General features: G+C 43.0%; 1 protein-coding gene across 5 annotated transcripts in view; it reads right to left on the minus strand.

Annotated features, from left to right (window-relative positions):
• Window positions 1-21,475, minus strand: part of letm1 (leucine zipper-EF-hand containing transmembrane protein 1) — a 119,169-nt gene that overhangs the window by 51,885 nt on the left and 45,809 nt on the right. For all 5 annotated transcript variants that reach the window (XM_038793367.1, XM_038793368.1, XM_038793369.1 and 2 more), the window contains 4 exons: window positions 15,261-15,464; window positions 14,774-14,893; window positions 13,221-13,352; window positions 1,603-1,782 (listed from right to left, as the gene is read on the minus strand). In XM_038793367.1, the coding sequence (XP_038649295.1) occupies window positions 1,603-1,782; window positions 13,221-13,352; window positions 14,774-14,893; window positions 15,261-15,464 (636 nt within the window). The remainder of the gene's footprint in view (window positions 1-1,602; window positions 1,783-13,220; window positions 13,353-14,773; window positions 14,894-15,260; window positions 15,465-21,475) is intronic.

Consider the following 21,475-nt stretch of genomic DNA (forward strand, 5'->3'; position numbering starts at 1 on the left):
AGAACAAAACAGCCTGTTTGGTTGGCCCTCCATCTACCGCCTTCGAGATCCACTCCCTCCACACACACATTTACAAGATTCACTGCAGGAATTCACCAAGGCTCCTTTGACAGGATCTCCCAAACATGCGGCCTCTTACCACCTAGAAGGATAAGGGCATCAGATGCACGGGAGTATCACCACCTGCCTGTTCCCCCCACCGAGACACACACCATCCTGACTTGGAACTATATCGTTGTTCCTTCACTGTCACTGGTCAAAATCCTGGAACTCCCTCCCTAACAGCAAGGTTGGTGCACCTACACCACATGGATTATAGAAGTTCAACTTATTTTATTCCAGGTGGTGACTCACATTCGACACAATGAAAATTGACGGATGTTTCCTCCCACTAGTCCCGAAAGACATGCTGTTAGGTGAATTGGTCATTTGAAATTCTCCCTCGTGTACCTGAACAGGCGCTGGAATGTGACGACTAGGGGCTTTTTACAGTAACTTTGTTGCAGTGTTAATGTAAGCCTACTTGTGGCAATAAAGATGATGTACAGCACTTTGATGAGTGACCCCACTGCAGCAGTTCACGAAGGTGGCTCAGCAACACCTTATTAGGGATGGGCAATAAATGCCTATACCCATGAAATAATTGTTTTTAAAATGTAGTTCCGGTCTTGAACTCAACATGAACTAATATGAAATGAAAATTGCTTATTGTCACGAGTAGGCTTCAATGAAGATACTGTGAAAAGCCCCTAGTCGCCACATTCCGGCGCCTGTCCGGGGAGGCTGGTACGGGAATCGAACCGTGCTGCTGGCCTGCGATGGTCTGCTTTAAAAGCCAGTGATTTAGCCCAGTGAGCTAAGCCAGCCCTAATAATCTGTGTGTGTTTTTGTTGAGGGTAAATATTGGCCAGGACACAGTAGGAAAATTCATAATAAAGGAAAGGACTGAATGCTGGAAATCAGAAATAAATAGACAAATGCTGGAAATACTCAAGTATGGCAACATCTGTGGAGAGAAACAGAGTTAACATTTCAAGTCCAATAGGACTCTTGTTCAGAACTAATTTCTCTTCAAATAGTGCCACGTCCTTGATTTAACATCACAACTGAAGGACAGTAATGCGTTGGAACAAGAGCTTAGAATCTGTGCTCAAGTTTCTGGAGTCGGACTTGAACGCACAACCTTTTGACTCCAAGCTTATTGTGCTACCACTGAGTCATGGTTTACATCTTAATTATGCCCGTATTGAAATTTAAAATTCCACAAGACAAAAATCAGGTCATGCTATTTTTTCCTCAAGTCTTGTAAGGATAGGTTCGAACTGCTCCTACAAATAGCCAACACTGACATAATTGGTGTGTCCCTATGGATCTAGGTGAATATACATACTCTAATGTAAATATCATTAAGGAATAGTAGCTACATTTTGTCACATTGTGGACATCTTTCTTTTGTAACTTTTCAAAAGCTGATCAGTCTTGCAAGTAAGCCAAATATATTTAATCAGTTTCAATTCTTAAAACAGAGAAATTTGGAAGTACTAGTTCACAACTTTTATGCTAAATTCGAAGTATGTTAAGATTTATAAATCAAACACTCACCCTGGCTTCAACCTGTAAACTTTCTTTCGCTTTTTCAGCAGCTTCCGCCATACGTTCCAACTCTCGTTCCTGGTTCTCCCTCTTGATGGCTGCCTCTTCTTGCAAGGTTGCTTCTAATTTTGCTTTATTGTCCACCTTGTCACATTCGACTTCTGCGACTTTGACTTGCGCTTCCTTTGCCTGAAATAGAAAAGCATGGATTAAAAGTAGTCATATCATAGCCGCTCTTGCAATTCCGATCCGCATGTGAAAAAGTGGCTGTTCCTTACATGTTTTTTTTTTTGTCCTTTCAGTTAATTTCAAACTCTCCAAACAAGTTTCTGCGCAAAAAGCAGAACACCCAACAAAATTTCCGTCATTTTTTTTCCACAGTCACACAAGTTTAATCATCAGGTTAACAACTGAAACACAACTTACAGTTAAGAAAACGCACCGGAGCCTTCAGAGCCCAGGAGGAATACAACGCAACGCTCCTCCCTCCATCCCCCCACGATCAAATAGCCACAAAAATGGAAAGCTCTCTAGTCACGCTCCTCCAAGAGCTGGCGAAAAATTTCCGTCATTAACAAGTTCCTTCATTTGCTCCCACAGCTCACTCAAATTTCACAGTAAAGTTCAGTGAAGGCCTTCTTTCCATAAATAAAAGCCAACTCCCTTTCATCTTACCATACCTATTGGTGATTACATAAAATGAGGAAATACTCGTCGACTCCATTTAAGGATACAGAAATAATAGGATGACATTTAATACTGATCCATAAGGTAAGCACTAGATTAAAATAGAAAAATAATTCCCAAAATGATTAGTCACATGGCATAGATTGGGATCTCAATATTGAAGGGTAGTGTCATTTAGGAAGCTAGGAGAAGGTGAAGGGTGGCTCTGTTAAGTAAAAATCATATTAGTATAATAGAGAGGCTTGACCCAAGTTCAGGAAACCAGAATGTAGAAGTGGTTTGGGTAGAGAAATGATAAAGACAAGTCACTTGTGAGAGTGGTGTCCAGGCTCTTGTAACAGTAACCACACATTAGAACAGGGCATCAAAGAATAAAACATGGGGGTCTGCCAGAAAGCTATGGCAAAATCAGATGGGCAAAGGGAGCCCAGATGAGGAATTAATGTAATAGTCTGGAAAAAGTATGTGGGCAAAGGTAGCCCAGATGAGGAATTTATGTAATGCTTTCAAGATAGCTTCTTAGAGCAGAAAGTCTGGAACCAACTAGGGACCAGGTACTGAGCAATGACGGTCTGTGTGGAGTTTGCACATTCTCCCCGGGTGCTCCGGCCTCCTCCAACAGTCCAAAACTGTGCGGATTAGGTGGCTTGGCCAGGATCAATTGGTCCTTGGTGTCCATCGGTTAGGTGGGGTCATGGGGATAGTATGGGGGAGCACACCTGGGTAGGGTGCTCTTTCATAGGGTTAGTGTGGACTCAATGGTCCGAATGGCCTCCGTCTGCATTGGAGATAGGTTTAGCACAGTGGGCTAAACAGCTGGCTTGTAATGCAGAACAAGACCAGCAGCGCGGGTTCAATTCCCGTACCAGCCTCCCCGAACAGGCGCTGGAATGTAGTGACTGGGGGCTTTTCACAGTAACTTTATTGGAGCCTACTTGTGACAATAAGTGATTATTATTATTAGAGATCCTAGGATTAAAGAGATAGGAGTAATTAATGACCTCATATTGAAGGTACCCCTAGGTAGCAATTATGATGTGATTGAATTTCACATTATTTGAGGGAAAGTAGAATGGACAAATATTTTAAACTGAAATAAGGGTAAGGGTAATAATGAGGGCATGAAAGCAGAGCTAGGGAAAGTGAGCTTACAATTTAGGTTAAGGGATAGGGCAAGAGATGCTGTGGCAGACATTTCAGAATACACAGAAAAATATAAGAAAATTCAACGGTATGTTACAACTGCAATAGTGGTGTCCACTATTGACCAAGGAGCCAATTACTGCAGTGAGGGATGAATGATATGTTAGCAGCCTCCTCAGTTGAGGCCATATGGGTAGAATGTAAAAACAAAAAAGGGGGCAATCACTTTGCTTGGAGTGTACTACAGGCCCCCAAACAGTCAGGAAGAGATAGAAGAGCAGATATGTAGACAATCTCAGAGAAGCATAAAAACAATAGGGTAACAATAGTTTCAACTTCCCCAATGTTAATTGGGATAGGCAAAGTGTGAAAGGTCAGAGGTATTGGAAAGTGCATCAAAGAGAGCTTTTTGAGCCAGAACACAAAGTCCCACAAAAGAGCTGGCGAAATTGGAATTAATATTAGGGAATGAAGCCAGGAAGATGGTAGAAAGGTCAGTGGGGAAGCATTTTGGTGATAGTGACCATAACTTGGTAAGATTTAAGGTAGTTGTGGAAAAGGGCAAAGATGGACCGGAAATAAAGATTCTGAATTGGGGAAGGACAATTTTAATATGACAGTGTCTGGCCAAAGCAGACTGGGAGCTGCTAATTGTAAAAAAACACACACCAGAACAGTGGGAGTAATTTGAAAGGAAATGGAGAGTGATCAACATGTTCCATAAAGATAAAGGGTGGGACCAACAAGTCCTGAGAACTCTGGGTTTCAAGGGATATACAGGATTGACAGAGACAAGGGGCTTAAAACAGTAGATGCCCTAGGAGAAGAACAGAAAGTGCAGGGGGAGGTACTTAAAAAAAAATTAGGAAAGTGAAAAAAATATGGGCAAAATAAAGGAAAATCCCAAGTATACTCAGGGGATAGCCAGGGAAAGTGTAGGGCCCATTAGGTACCAAAGTGGCAATCTGTGTGGAGCTGGAAGATATGTTTATTTTTTATTTATTCATTCATGGGAGGTGGGCGTCGCAGGCTGTGCCAGCATTTATTGCCCATCCCTAATTGCCCTCGAGGGGGCAGTTAAGAGTCAACCACATTGCTGTGGGTCTGGAGTCACATGTTGGCCCGACCAGGTAAGGACGGCAGATTTCCTCGCTAAAGGATATTAGTGAACCAGATAGGTTCTACGCAAATTGACAATGGTTTCATGGTCAATATTAGACTTTTAATTCCAGATATTTTATTTACTTTATTCCATCACCTGCCATGGTGGGATTCGAACCCAGGTCACCAGATCATTATCCTGGGTTTCATGTTTCTGGATTACTAATCCAGCAACAATACCACTATGCCACTGCTTTTTTTGCATCTGTGTTCCCCATGGAGAAGGGCGATGCAGGTATAGTAATCAGGGAAGGGGACTGATGTAATTGCGCAGCTACAGAAGGCACCGCGCATGCTTCGTCTACCCCACAGTGGAGCAGTTGATGGGGTTGATTAAGGCGGAACTTCAGCAGCATCGGCTGAGATGAAAGAGGACTGATCGAAGGTTACTGAGGGGATTACAAGGGGATGAGAGAAGAACTAGCTAAGGTAGACTGGGAGCTAAAACTTTATGGTGGAACAGTTGAGGAACAGTGGAGAACCTTTCAAGCAATTTTTCACAGTGCTCAGCAAAGGTTTATACCAACAAAAAGGAAGGACGGAAGAAAGAGGGAAAATCGACCGTGGATATCTAAGGAAATAAGGGAGAGTATTGGATTGGATTGGATTTGTTTATTGTCACGTGTACCGAGGTACAGTGAAAAGTATTTTTCTGCAAGTAGCTCAACAGATCATTCAGATCATTCAAATTGAAGGAAAAAGCATATAAAGTGGCAAAGATTGCTGGGAGATTAGAGGGCTGGGAAATCTTTAGGGGGCAACAGAAAGCTACTAAAAAAGCTATAAAGAAGAGTAAGATAGAGTATGAGAGTAAACTTGCTCAGAATATAAAAACAGACAGTAAAAGTTTTTACAAATATATAAGACAAAAAAGAGTGGCTAAGGTAAATATTGGTCCTTTAGAGGATGAGAAGGGAGTTTTAATAATGGGAAATGAGGAAATGGCTGAGGAACTGAACAGGTTTTTTGGGTCGGTCTTCACAGTGGAAGACACAAATAACATGCCAGCGACTGATAGAAATGAGGCTATGACAGGTGAGGACCTTGAGAGGATTGTTATCACTAAGGAGGGAGTGATGGGCAAGCTAATGGGGCTAAAGGTAGACAAGTCTCCTGGCCCTGATGGAATGCATCCCAGAGTGCTAAAAGAGATGGCTAGGGAAATTGCAGATGCACTAGTGATAATTTACCGAAATTCACTAGACTCTGGGGTGGTCCCGGTGGATTGGAAATTAGCAAACGTGACGCCACTGTTTAAAAAAGGAGGTAGGCAGAAAGCAGGAAATTATAGGCCAGTGAGCTTAACTTCGGTAGTAGGGAAGATGCTGGAATCTATCACCAAGGAAGAAATTGCGAGGCATCTGGATAGAAATTGTCCCATTGGGCAGACGCAGCATGGGTTCGTAAAGGGCAGGTCATGCCTAACTAATTTAGTGGAATTTTTTGAGGACATTACCAGTGCAGTAGATAACGGGGAGCCGATGGATGTGGTATATCTGGATTTCCAGAAAGCCTTTGACAAGGTGCCACACAAAAGGTTGCTGCATAAGATAAAGATGCATGGCATCAAGGGTAAAGTAGTAGCATGGATAGAGGATTGGTTAATTAATAGAAAGCAAAGAGTGGGGATTAATGGGTATTTCTCTGGTTGGCAATCAATAGCTAGTGGTGTCCCTCAGGGATCCGTGTTGGGCCCACAATTGTTCACAATTTACATAGATGATTTGGAGTTGGGGACCAAGGGAAATGTGTCCAAGTTTGCAGATGACACTAAGATGAGTGGTAAAGCGAAAAGTGCAGAGGATACTGGAAGTCTGCAGAGGGATTTGGATAGGTTAAGTGAATGGGCTCGGGTCTGGCAGATGGAATACAATGTTGACAAATGTGAGGTTATCCATTTTGGTAGGAATAACAGCAAACGGGATTATTATTTAAACGATAAAATATTAAAGCATGCCGCTGTTCAGAGAGACTTGGGTGTGCTAGTGCATGAGTCACAGAAGGTTGGTTTACAAGTGCAACAGGTGATTAAGAAGGCAAATGGAATTTTGTCCTTCATTGTTAGAGGGATGGAGTTTAAGACTAGGGAGGTTATGTTGCAATTGTATAAGGTGTTAGCGCGGCCACACCTGGAGTATTGTGTTCAGTTTTGGTCTCCTTACTTGAGAAAGGACGTACTGGCGCTGGAGGGTGTGCAGAGGAGATTCACTAGGTTAATCCCAGAGCTGAAGGGGTTGGATTATGAGGAGAGGTTGAGTAGACTGGGACTGTACTCGTTGGAATTTAGAAGGATGAGGGGGGATCTTATAGAAACATTTAAAATTATGAAGGGAATAGATAGGATAGATGCGGGCAGGTTGTTTCCACTGGCGGGTGACAGCAGAACTAGGGGACATAACCTCAAAATAAGGGGAAGTAGATTTAGGACTGAGTTTAGGAGGAACTTCTTCACCCAAAGGGTTGTGAATCTATGGAATTCCTTGCCCAGTGAAGCAGTTGAGGCTCCTTCATTACATGTTTTTAAGGTAAAGATAGATAGTTTTTTTGAAAAATAAAGGGATTAAGGGTTATGGTGTTCGGGCTGGAAAGTGGAGCTGAGTCCACAAAAGATCAGCCATGATCTAATTGAATGGCGGAGCAGGCTCGAGGGGCCAGATGGCCTACTCCTATTTCTTATGTTCTTTTGTGTGGTAGCCTCTCTTCACGGGGCCACAGAGTAGGTGAAGAATAATAATAATCGTTATTGTCACAAGTAGGCTTACATTAACGGTGCAATGAAATTACTGTGAAAAACCTCGAGTCGCCACATTCCGGCGCCTTCGGATACATAGAGAGAGAATTCAGAATGTCCAATTCACCTAACAAGCATGTCTTTCGGGACTTGTGGGAGGAAACCGGAGCACCGGAGCAAACAGACACCGGGAGACCGTGACCCAAGCTGGAATCGAACCTGGGACCCTGGAGCTGTGAAGCAACTGTGCTAACCACTGTGCTGCCATTAAATGTTCCCTCCCTCCACCACTGACACTTTTCAGGCCTTCCTACACACTCTTTCAGGCCCCCTTCCCTTTCTCGGACCCTCACCAACCATACCACCCAAACTTCCAGAGGACCCCATACCCACCCCTCCCCTCTGCTTTCATGAACATGGCCCCCCTTGGGCCCTGACCTTGGTTGTGCCAAGATGCCAACCTGGCAGTGCTAAAGTGCCAGGGGGAGAGCCAGGGTGCCTCCCAACCATCCAAGAGAGCCTCCAATGGTCTAGGAAACCCTGCAGTTGCCGGGATGCCTGGTTCACGTTTTTGTTGACCAGTACTAATCAACGCCCACATGACCTCTCACGGGGTTACGGGAATAGGGTGGAGGTGTGGGCTTAGGTAGGTTGCTCTTTCCAAGGGCCGGTGGAGGCTTGATGAGTGGCCTCCTTCTGCACCGTAACTTAGAATCATAGAATTTACAGAGCTGGAGGCCATTCGGCCCATCGAGTCTGCACCAGCCCTTATAAAGAGCACCCTACTGAAGCCCACGGATCTACCCTATCCACGTAACCCAGTAACCCCCACTTAACAATTTTTTAACAAATTCTATGAAAGTTCTGCTAGGCAAGTGGTAGTGAGAAAATTGGATCAGGACGGAATTTATCCTCAGATCTTAAGAGGTGGCTAATGAGGTAGATGCATTGGTATTAATTTTCCAAAATATCCTACAGTCTGGAAAGATTCCACCTGACTGGAAAGTAGCAAATTTAGCCCTTCTTTCAATGGAGGCAGAAAAAAGGAAACTGTAGGAACTGTAGCTTGATGTCATTCATAGGGAAGGTGAAATTGATCATGATGGAGCTTACAGCTAGGCACTTAGAAAAACTCAATGTAATCGGAAAGCGTTTGCATGGTTTTGTGAAAAGGGAATCACGTTTAGCCAAATCCCAGGAGGAAACTGGTCTTATTAATCATAACCCCTTTGTTCTGTATTCTGTAAACAGGAGGAAAACTACTGATCTCAGGAGTATAGAATCCCAGTAACACTTTTGGGATTCTAAAAACTGAAAAGATTTATTAACAAGAAAATAAATTAATCATGCAAGATCAAAGTTACACAGCCTTACAAAACACCCCCTCCAAAAAACATACTTGGTCAGAACACACAAGTAAATACCCTCCAGGCAAGTCTCCCTTACTGATTTTTAACTCCAGTAATATTATCCAAGACAAAACTGCTGTCACTTCTCGGAGGAAATTGTAGCTGGTCTGTTTAGTAAGTTTGCAGATGACACCAAGGTTGGTGGAGTGGTAGATAGTGTTGAGGATTGTTAGAGGATATGGCAGGACATACATAGGTTGGAGACATGGGAAGAGAAATGGCAAATGGAGTTTGATCCAGACAAATGTGAGGTAATGCATTTTGGTAGGCCTGACATCGAGGGGAAATATACCATAAATGGCAAAACTCTTAGGAACATAGAAAGTCAGAGAGATCTGGGAGAGATCTTTTGAAAGTGGTAACACAAGTGGACAAGGTAGTCAAGAAAGCGTACGGATTGCTTGCCTCCATTGGATGGGGCATAGAGTATAAAAACTGGCAAGTCATGCTGCAGTTGTATAGAACCTTGGTAAGACTGCTCTTGGAATATTGCGCACAATTCTGGTTGCCACACTACCAGAAGGATGTGGAGGCTTTGGAGAGGGTGCAGAGGTTTAATAGGATCTTGCCTGGTCTGGAGGGTGCCAGCTATGCAGAGAGGTTGAATAGACTCTGACTGTTTTCATTAGAACGACGGAGGTTGAGGGATGACCTGATAGAGGTCTACAAGATTATGAGGGGCATGGATAGAGTGGATGGGCAGGCATTCTTTCCCAGGGTGGAGGGGGTCAGTCATCAGGGAGCATAGATTTAAGATCTGTGGGGCAACGTTTAGGGTGATGAGTGCCTAGACTGCAATGCCATGGGAAGTTGTGGAAACAGATACGAGTGCCGTTCAAAAGGCATCTTGACAAATATATGGATAGGATGGGTATAGAGCGATACGGCTCAAGGAAGTGCTGAGGGTTTTGGCCAAGGTTAGTATCACGACCAGTACAAGCTTGGTGGGCCGAAGGGCCTGTTCCTGTGCTGTATTGTTCTTTGTTCTTTAGTAAAGGTATGTCACATGACTCCTCAAACTCTTCCACTCCACTGTGGAAATGCTAGAAAATTCAGAAACAAGACTGCTTTCTGACACAAGGAACGGGAACCTCTGGTCTCTCCCGTCCAGTGACCAAAATTCTCACCAGAGGTCAGGTCAGCGGACCTTTAACAGTTCGCTAAACTATCCGTCCTTTCCGCGATGATTCCAGAGGTGAGCGAGATTGGAAAGTTTAACGCAAAGACTTTATGGTTTCTGGAGGGTTACCGCAGATTTCTCACCTTCTCTTAGTAGAGAGTTTCACAGGCTATCTTTCCCACACAACCAACCACAACTCAACAGCTCTCCTTAAATATCCTTTCCCCTTTTCATATTCAATTCCATTGTCCTCCGCACCGTTTTTGAACTCAAGCTTTTCCAAAAAATAAAAATCTTTCATGTCTTCCTATTGCCTCCCCTTTAAAGCCAAATAAAATGTAATAACCTTCCCTCATTTACTTATGAAACCTCTTAAGTTGCAAAAGGTCCTTACTCCCCCTTGAAATTGAATAGCTTAAAAAGAAAAGCATGTCTCTATTTCCTAATGCAAATTTCTAAACCCAACCTACGTATTTAAAAGTCCACTTCACCATGGCCTCTTACGACAAAGATATGCATTTCGCACTTTTACCCCTTTCATCTCTTCAACCTCAAAAAATTGAATCCCAAAGCTGTCTCTATCAACCATTCCCCGCTTATTAAATCATTTATACGCACACAGCCTTCATTACAATGTTCCTCCAAAATACTTTTTTTTAAAATTCATTCTCACAAAATTTAATTGGAGCTCTTTGAGTAACATCCACTGTGGATAAAGGAAATAATAATAATTGCTTATTGTCACAAGTAGACTTCAATTAAGTTACTGTGAAAAGCCCCTAGTCGCCACATTCTAGCACCTGTTCGGGGAGGCTGGTATGGGAATTGAACCTGCACTGCTGGTCTTGGTCTGCATTACAAGCCAACTGTTTAGCCTACTGTGCTAAACCAGCCCCTTACAGGAATGCCTGTAAACATACGTGATTTGTCAGAAGACATTTGATAAGATGGCGCAACAAAGGTTAATGCGGAAAATAAAAGTTCATGGTGCATATTAGCACGGATAGATGATTGGCCTGGCAGAAAACAGAGAGCATGCATAAATGGGTCTTTGTCTGATTGGCAGGATGTGACGAGTGGAGTTTTGTCCATTCAATGGTTTAAATGAGGGGAGCAAAGGCATGGTAGTAAAGCTTGCAGTTGACACAAAGATAGGTAGGAAAGTATGTTGTGAAGAAGACACAAGGAGGTTGCTGGTGCAAATCGATAGGTTGAGTGATCGTCAAAAATCTGACCGATGGAGTATAATGTAGGAAAACGTGAAGCTGTTCAGGTTAAGAGGAAGAGTAAAATTGCAGAGTATTACTTAAACAGAGAATGGTTGTAGAATTCTGATGTGCAGCTGGATCTTGATGTTCTGGTGCATACATCACAAAACTTTAGTCTGAACATACAGCGAGTAATTAAGGCGGCTAATGGAATTCTAACCTTTATTATGGGAGGAATTGAACATAAATGGAAGTATGCTATGCTTCAGTTATACACGGCATTTGGCAAGACCAAATCTTGAATAATGTGCGCAGTTCGATCTTCTTATTTCAGGAAGGATACAAATGCATTGGAGGAGGTTCAGAGGAAGTTTATTAGATTGAATGATACCTGGAATGAATGGGTTGTCTTATGAGAAATGGTTGGATAGACCGGGGTTCGACAGACAGAAGAGTGAAAGGGTGACTGGATTGAAATACACAAGATCCTGAAAGGTACTGACAAGGTGGAAGTGGAAAGGATATTTCCTTGTGTGGGAAAGTTCAGAGCAAGGGGGCATTATTTTAAAATTAAGGGTCGCCCTTTTAGGACAGAAAAGAAGAGAATTATTTTCTTTCAGAGGGTTGTGCGATTTTAGAACTCTCTGCCTCTGAAGGTAATGGAGGCAGAGTCATTGAATATTTTTTAGCTGGAAGTACATAGCTTCTTTTATTTTATTTGGTCATGGGATGTGGGCGGCACTGGCTGGGCCAGCATTTATTGCCCATCCATGAGGGCATTTAAGTGTCAACCCCATTGGGGTGGATCTGGAGTCACATGTAGGCCAGACCAGGTAAGGATACAGATTTTCTTCCCGAAAGGGCATTAGTGAACCAGGTGGGTTTTATGACATTCGACAATAGTTTCATTGGTAATTATTAGACTTTTATTTCCAGAATTTAAATTATAGAATGATAGAATTCAAATTTCACCACCTGCATTACCCTGGGTCTCTGGATTACTAGTCCAGCAACAATACCTCTAAGCACTGTCTCCCCTTCAGCAAGGGAATCACAGATTATCAGGGGTAGATGGGAATGTGGAATTCAAAACACAAACAAATCAGTGATGATCTTCTTGGATGGTGGAGCAGACTCGAGGGGCCAAATGGCCTGCTTCTGTTCCTATTTCATATGTTCTTAACTTTGTCAACATAAGGTTGAATTGTTGCGAAACTAGCCAGACAGCTGGTTAGGCTAGTGCCATTTTCCTACAGTGGGAAGAGTGGAATAAAAAAAAATCTTCACTGAAGATTAGGCTCCCAGAAGGTAGATTCCTGTGAAATATCAAGGTCTGGCACAAATAGAGATGAGACAAAAAACAGGATGAGATTCCCAGCTGAACTGCGCTAATAAAAGAATATGTCAGTCTAGGTGAGGTGTTGAGCACCGCATGAGATTGCAGGAATCAATAACAGGAGTGAAGACGTTTGCTGGACCAGGTCAAGGGTCAGTGTAACTGCTAAGCAACAAAATCCTGTTATAGACGTTAAAAAAATAGTTGACCCAAGCGGGCAAAAATTAACATCGCTACCATTTTTGCAACCTAACTAGAATGCAATTTTCAGCTTTTGTTGCTCCCCTTTATTACTCTGGGCTAAATATTACCTCTAGAAATTTGCTAATTTAGAACCGTGGAACCCCAACAGTGCAGAAGGCCATCTGTCCCATTGGGTCTGTGCCACCCCGCCCAATCCCTGCAACCCCACCGAATCTGCACAACATTTTGAGCACTGTCTAGCATTTTCGTCACATCGATACCCAAATTATTAATTCGCTGATTATTGCTAATTAGGGAGGTTATGCTGCTCATGTCCTCTCGTGAATATTTGGAAGATCTGATCATTAAAAATATTATCTATTTTATCTCATCTTTGTTGCAGATAACTGCCCTCATTGAAACTTTTAATCTTCTTAAACATCCTGATTTAAGCTGAGCTGCCTTAGAAGGGTACACTATACCATCAATGCTGCATTAGTACAAGCCAACAGCAGAACATTACATAACATTGTTAAAATTTAACAGCATCTAGGTCACCTTAAGAACAAAAAGTGACCAAAGAATGGTTTAAGATGTAATATTAAACAACTGTTTACAAGTATATTTCTATCTTTGATAAATTGCTCACCACACTATCTGGCAAAGTCTGCAAAGTTGTTGTAAGCTGATCAGCAGGTGAAAGGGTATCTGGAAGGAACATGGCCCTGGACAGAAGTAGAAGTGAAGTTGGAATCTGCTGGTTCAGATGTAGCTCCAACCACTGCAAGGTAAAGGCAGCAGTATTTAGTTGAAACAGGTAGAATATTTTAAAAAGAATAAACCAATAAACACATACGGTACTAATGTGATATTTGGTACACTTCTCAACCGGTCACTTGTATAGGTCAAATACAGCAATGAAAAATCAGCAATCAATGTGAAGTGTGTTTTATTTTCTGTGATATAACACGGAATTATTTGTTCCCAAAAATGTATTTTCTTTATTAACTATAAAATAACAACGCTATTTGCAATGTTAGTGAACATTCAAATTCATTCCTTTTTATAGGGAGCCCAGGAGTTTATAAATCACTATTCGCAAGTTACGAGAGTAACTGGTACTCAAGTGAGAAGAACATTTTTAAAGCACCCATGTACATGCTGAATAAAAATAAAAAGTCTGAAAATTGAAACTGAAACTGATAATTTCAAAATGTTCAGATATCTTTGTCCCATTAGTCCTCCAGAAGCACTATCTTTTATCTCACTATATGAGGTTTCATTCATAGAATATACGGTGCAGAAGTAAGCCATTCGGCCCATCGAGTCTGCACCGGCCCTTACAAAGAGCACCCTACTGAAGCCCACGCATCTACCCTATCCCCATAACCCAGTAACCCCCACTTAACATTTTTTGAACACTTAAGGGCAATTTAGTAAGGCCAATCCACCTAACCCGCACATCTTTAGACTGGGAGGAAACCGGAGCACCTGGAGGAAACCGATGCAGACGCGGGGAGAACGTGTAGACTCTGCACAGACAGTGACCCAGCCAGGAATCAAACCTGGGACCCTGGAGCTGTGAAGCAACTGTGCTAACCACTACGCTGCCGTGCTGCAAGTTAATATTTGAATAGGTACTGCGCGAAATGGTGCTCATCTTCTCTTGGAGATATCACCCCATGTTTAAGAATTATTTCTGCATGGATACATTTGTAAATTACTTTTCGGTTTGGTTTTTAAAAAAAAAATCACATATGCCCACTCAGCTTTGGTTAACCCATTAAATCTCTCAAAACTTTCTTTAGCTTTTTTATTATTCTTATGATTTTCACAGGCCCTCTTCAACTTCAGTTGGCTGTTAACTTCATCATTCATCCATGTCATCCTGAGACTTCTGGTAATTTCCTACTTTTAAACATTGTACTGCAGGTAACTGAGCCACAGCTAGAGATGTTGAAGGCTATGGGTTGAATGAAATGTACACATGAAGGAATAAGATTCTGGACTTTTGCTCAATTATGGGACTTTGCGCGAGTGTGGGACTTTCACTCAGAAGGTTGAAGTGCAGGTTGGAGTTCATTATGTGATAAATTTCACATGGCCAATTCTACGTTATCTTTTTCACAACACAGTCTTGGGTCACAAGCCATCACATCATAACTTGAAAAAAACACGATGTAATTTTTATTACTCACTTACTTGTTTAAGTTGTTCTTGCAGGCGAGCTTCAGTCACCCCTAATGCTCTCATTCCCCGAGTCCGGCAGGCTGCCTGCAGCTCATTTACATTCAGTGTGGTTACTCCTTCTTCTGCAATCAACTTTAGACAAAATAAATCAATATTCTACAGTTAAGCCTAGCTATCCAGAAGCAAGCAAAACAAATCCAACTGAACTGCAACTTAAAGTTGAATGTGAGGACAGAATGGACTGAGGTGGCAATGGGGTCAGAGCAAAGGGAAGGTCATTGACATAAAGCATTGACTGTTTGTCTCCACAGATGCTGCCTATGCCACAGAGCATTTCCAGCATTTTCTGTTTCTATTTTACAATATTTAGTCAAGATAGGTTCTATTGATGAACAGTACCCCAACTATTAGGGCCATTATTTTAGGAGTGGAAAAGAGAAAACCAGAAAGAAAATCCTAGCAATGAATGTAAACCCCAAATTTGATACAAATATGTTACCTGATCATCTGCACGAATGCTGCGCAGTTTCATAATCAGTTGAAATCGTAGAAAGTTATTGGTTCCTATTGACTGCAGCTCCAACAATTTACAAAGTGCTACCAGCTGAGGTCGTGTTAAGTTGTCCAATGTTAGCTCGTCCTCAAACAGTTTAGAAAAACGCATGATCTCCTCATTACTTGGTCTCTCTCCAGAATCTCGAATCTGAAAAGAACCATGTTTTCAAGCATGTGCATAATTTTAAAAATAGAATTTGAAAATCTAATTAAGTTTATCTTCCATAGAATAATCTCCCCCCCCCCACCATGTCATAGGTGTAAAAAACACAGTTTGTTACCATCCACAAATGTTAAAATGTAATTCCTCGTTGCCTCAAATTATTTATGGGCTAGATTTTGCAAAGAAAGTTGCCCACAAAGATCTAGTGATCTCTGCAGCACTTTTCCAAGTCAGCGTGTTTCTCATGCCAAATCAAGGGAATCTCCAGGCATCCAGCAACAGAAATGAAATCAAGCAGAATAAGCCACCAATTACTTGAAGTCTTCTCACAGATGGCAAACCAGGAAGTTTAAACCACAGCATCTCTTCATTTTTAATTTGCTATCTGTGAGGTCTATAAATTAAATGATTTGGACATACACAAGGAATTATGGTAGGAAACAAAATATCAAAAACTTTTAAAAAAAATATGTAGAGTTATCATGACAAATTTGAAACTCAACAAATATAAAATTGCTCTTTCGGGGCAGTGATGTCGTTGAGCAGCAACAATGAACTTGGTATAGCATTGAAAGCCCAATTATTTCAAGAGTTTTTACAAAAGTAGAAGTTTTCATCATTTCATCGATTTCCACTTGACTGCAGTCTGGAGGGAGACCTGTACAATGTACCCTCTGGGAAAGTACAGAATTACTGACAGCAACTTATGGATTTCTACATTCAATGCGCATGTGAGGAATCCAGATGTTGCTGTTAAAAAATTCAGAGGTGTAATGACAACAAGTGCTGACAGTTGAGGCATCGTTACTAGGAAAAACTCTGCTCTGAACCAATCTCTCTGAAGATACTGTGCATTTCCAGCATTTCAATGTTTCGTGATTTTCAACACCTGCAATTGTCTTTCTCAGAAATGAAATGAAATGAAAATCACTTATTGTCACGAGTAGGCTTCAAATGAAGTTATTGTGAAAAGCCCCTAGTCGCCACATTCTGGCGCCTGTTCGGGGAGGCTGGTAGACAATGTTATACGGCATGCCTTACATTCTACTTCTACAGCTTTTAACAAGTGATCAATTAGCTATTCTGATTAACTGATGTTCTCATGTGCTCCCTGTTGGCCTTGTAAATCCACTTCATACCTCCAGCACCAAAACCAATGAGTTTCTTGTTAGTTGTGAGTTAGGGTGCATCTCTCTATCCAAATGCCAGAGATGAAATCAAAGGTTCTCATTCCTGATCATTATCCACTAGTTCCGGGTGGCAAAGCATGCTTGCATAGATGCCAATTGAGAAGGTGGTTGAGCTTGCCTTTCATTACCCTGCCAGATGTAGTGCAATGAGCAACTGGTTTTAAAGAACAAAAAAAAATTGCAGGACAGGAACAGGCCCTTCGGCCCTCCAAGCCTGCATCGACCATGCTGCCCATCTGAATTAAAACCCTCTAACCCTTCCAGTGACCGAATCCCTCTATTCCCATCCTATTCATGTACTTGTCGACGCCCCTTAAAAGTAACCATCGTATCTGCTTCCACTACCTCCCCGGCAGCGAGTTCCAGGCTCCCACCACCTTTGTTTGAAAAACTTACCTCGTACATCTCCTTTGAGCCTTGCCCCTCGCACGGTAAACATTTGCTTTGGAGCAATTGACTCTTCCACCCAGGGGAAAAAGCTTCTGACTACCCACTCTGTCCATGCCCTTCATAATCTTGTAAACTTCTATCAGGTTGCCCCTCAACCTCAGTCATTCTAGTGAGAACAAACCAGGTTTCTCCAACCTCTCCTCATAACTAATGCCCTCCATAGGAGGCAACATCTCTCCAAAGCATTCACGTTCTTCTGGTAGTGTGATCAGAATTGAACACTATATTCCAAGTGCGACTTAAGTAAGATTTGATAAAGCTGCAACATGTCTTGCCAATTTTTAAACTCAATGCCCCAGCCAATGAAAGCAAGAATGCCCTATGCCTTCTTGTCTACCTTCTCCACCTGCATTGCCTCTTCCAGTGATCTGTGTACCTGTACACCCAGATCCCTCTGCTCATCAATACTCTTGAAGGTTCTGCCATTTACTGTACATTTCTCATCTGTATTAGACCTTCCAAAACGCAACACCTCACATTTGTCCGTATTAAACTCCATCTGCCATCTCTCCGCCCAAGTCTCCAACTGATCTATATCCTGCTGTAACCTCGGACAGTCCCCATCGCTATCCTCAAGTCCACCAACCTTTGTGTCGTCCACAAACTTACGAATCAAACCATTTTCCTCCAAATCATTTTTATATATATATATATATATTACAAACAGCAAAAGTCCCAGCAATGATCCTGGAGGAATGGCACTAGTCACAGTCCTCCATTTAGAAAAATATCCTTCCACTGCTCCCCTCTGTCTTCTATGAAAAAGCCAGTTCTGTATCAATCTTGCCAGCTCACCCTGAACCCTTGCGACTTCACCTTCTTTACCAATCTGCCATGAGGGATCTTGTCAAAGGCCTTGCTGAAGTCCATACAGACAACATCCACTGTCCTACCCACATCAATTATCTTCATCATTCCCTCGAAAAACTCAAGTTAGTGAGACACGTCCTCGCCTTCATAAAGCCATGTTGCTTCTCGCTAATACGTCCACTTATTTCCAAGTGGGAGTAAATCTTGTCTCGAAAAATCCTCTCCAATAATTTTCCTACCACTGACATAAGGCACACTGGCCTATAATTACCCGATTATCCAGCACGGTAGCATAGTGGTCAGCACAGTTGCTTCACAGCTCGTCTGCGCGTACTCTCAGTATCTGCGTGGGTTTCCTCTGGGTGCTCCGGTTTCCTCCCACAGTCCAAAGACGTGCAGGTTCGGTGGATTGGCCATGCTAAATTGCCCTAAAGTGTCCAACACAAGGTTAGGAGGGCTTATTGGGTTAGGGGATAGGCTGGAAGTGAGGGCTTAAGTGGATCGGTGCAGGCTCGATGGGCCGGATGGCCCCCTTCTGCACTGTATGTTCTATGATTCTTGACACCCTTCTTAAACAAAGGAACAACATTGGCTATTCTCCAATCTTCTGGGACCCCCCCCTGTAGTCACTGAAGATACAAAGATTTCTCTCAAGGCCCCAGCAATTTCCTCACTTGCCTCTCTCAGTATTCTGGGGTGTATTCCATCAGGCCCTGGGGACTTGTCTACCTTAATGTTTTTCAAGATCCCAATATCTCCTCCTTTTTGATCTCAACATGACCCAAACTATCTAAACAACCTTCCCCAGACTCATCACCCACCAAGTCCTTCTATTTGGCAAATACTGATGCAAAGTACTGATTCAGTAACTTGCCCATTTCCTCTGGCCCCACACAGATTCCCTCCCCTGTCCTTCAGTGGGTCAATCCTCTTCCTGGCTACCCTCTTGCTCTTTATACACGTATAAAAAGCCTTGGGATTTTCCTTAGTCCTGCTGGCCAATTATTTTTTGTGACCCCTTTTAGCCTTCCTGACTCCTTGCTTAAGTTTCTTTCTACCTCCCTTGTATTCCACACTTGCTTTGTGTTTTCCCAGCCTCATAGCATTGACAAATGCTTCCTTTTTCTTTTTGACCAGGCTCATAATATCTGTCATTTTAATAATTTTTATTATTGTCATACATAGGCTTAAATTAACACTGCAATGAAGCCACTGTGAAAATCCCCCAGTTGCCACATTCTGGTACCTGTTCGGGCACATAGAGGGAGAACTCAGAATTCAGAATGTCCAAATGACTGAACAGAACATCTTTCGGGATACGAGGGAGAAAACCGGAGCACCCGGAGGAAATCCACGCAGACACTGGGAGAACGTGCCGACTCCGAACAGACACCCAAGCCAAGAAACAAACCTGGGACCCTTGTGCTGTGAAGCGACAGTGCTAACCACTGTGCTACCGTGCTGCCCCAAGGTTCCCAATACTTGCCATACTTATCCTTCATCGTTACAGAAATGTGCTGGTCCTGAATTCATATCAACTTACACTGCACTTATCCAGGTAAGGCGAGTGTATGCCATTACATTCCTGTGGCTGTTAGTGTGCATGTGTGTGGGAGGTTGCGAATTATACTGAAAACTATGCAATCATCAGTGAGCATTCCCATTTCTGAGCTCAGAATGTGGGGAGGATCACTGAAGCATCTGAAGATAGCTGGGTCTAGGCCACTGCTCTGAGGAACTTCTGCAGCGATGTCATGGGCTGAGATGATTGTCCTCCAACAACCGCTACCATCTTCCTTTATGCTGGGTACGATTCCAACTAGTTGAGGGCATCGAAAGAGAAAATGCTGGAAAATCTCAGCAAGTCTGGCAGCATCTGTAGGGAGAGAAAAGAGCTAACGTTTCGAGACCGATTACTCTTATTTTCCAGCATTTTCTCTTTTGTTTCAGATTCCAGCATCCGCAGTAATTTGCTCTACTTAATTGAGGGCATTCCTCCACTCAATTGAGGGCATTCCTCCACTCAACACCCTGCCTCCAAATTGATACCTATTGAGTTCAATTTTAATAGGATTTCTTCATGCCATACTTAGTCATTCTGTTATTATGCAGTCAGTCTCACATCAACTTTGGAATTCAGCTCTTTTGTCCATATTTGGACCAAGGCTGGAATGAGGTGTGGGGCCGAGTGGTCATTGTGAAATCCAAACTCAGCACTGGTGAGAAGATTATTGGGAAGGAAGAGCAAACTGGCAGTACTGTCTTAACACCTTCCAGAGCAGGGACATCCGGTGGCGGCATGTAGGTGGAAGTCACACGTTGGGTGGTTCCTGCTGGAGGCATGTTTTTTTTTAAATTTAGAGGACCCATTGATTTATTTATTCAAATTAAGGGGCAATTTAGTGTGGCCAATCCACCTAACCTGCACATCTTTTGAGTTGTGGGGTGAAATCCACGCAGACATGGGCCGAATGTGCGGTTTTTTGGGGAATTTAATGCCTGGTCCTGGGGGCAGTTTTTGGATGAGCTAGTGCAGCAAAACATAAAGAAGGAGGGCAATGTTGAAGAACCAGAAAAAAAAGCTGTAAGCGAAGGTTCGCAGTCGAGCGAGCGGGTCAGTCCGGCTGCAAGAATGATGGCAGAGGCTGGTTCACTGGGTGGGCCATGCCCTTCGCAGGAGAGAAGATGATTGAGGCGATGGCTGGCGAGTTTGAAAAGCAGTTTGCCAAGCATATGGAGGTGATGTGGAAAGGGATGATGAGCTGGAAGGAGGAGCAATAGCCCCAGTGAAGGCGGCAGTGTTGAAGACATCAACATTACAGGAGCAAGGAGAGTAGTTGAAGAGGGTGGAGGAAGCGCGGTCATAACGTAGTGACCAGTTCACCACGATGAGCTGCAGAGGGTGGTGGAGGCCAACAAAGGATTGAGAGCTAAGTTGGAGAACAGGTCGAGGCGGCAGAACTGAAGAATTGTGGGCTTGCCTGAGGGGATGATGGGCCCAAGGCCAACTGAGTATTTCAGAAGATGTTGATGGAGATGCTGTGGGAGGGGGGATAAGGTTCATCGGTCACTCAGGTCCAAGCCAAAGACAAATGAACCACCAAGGGCTGTGATAATTTGTTTTCATAAGTACCATGTTAAGGAGAACATCCCGAGTTGTGCGAAACAGAGACGCGAGGTGTAGTGGGAAGGAGTTGGCATTCGCATATACCAGGATTTAACCGTGGAGCTGGCGAGAAGGCAGGCGGTCTTTGGTCAGGTGAAGGCAGCACTCCACAGCAATGGTGCAAGGTTCAGCGTGTCCTGCTCAGTGACCTCCAACTCAAAGGATTTCTACTTTGAGATGGTAGAGGCGTTCGTGAAGACTGAAGGACTGCAGTCAAAATGAAAAATGGGATTGGGGTTTGGATTTGGACTGAAAGGGTGAAATGCTGTATAGCTTCATTTCTTGTCTGCTGTTTAAGGATGTTAATTTGTTTTGTATGAGGGATGGGAATGGTTGGGAGTTGGGTTTTTTGGGTTGGTCGACAGGGAAGGGTGGTGTTC

This window comes from Scyliorhinus canicula, chromosome 3, assembly GCF_902713615.1.
Source record: "Scyliorhinus canicula chromosome 3, sScyCan1.1, whole genome shotgun sequence".
NCBI classification, from domain to species: domain Eukaryota; kingdom Metazoa; phylum Chordata; class Chondrichthyes; order Carcharhiniformes; family Scyliorhinidae; genus Scyliorhinus; species Scyliorhinus canicula.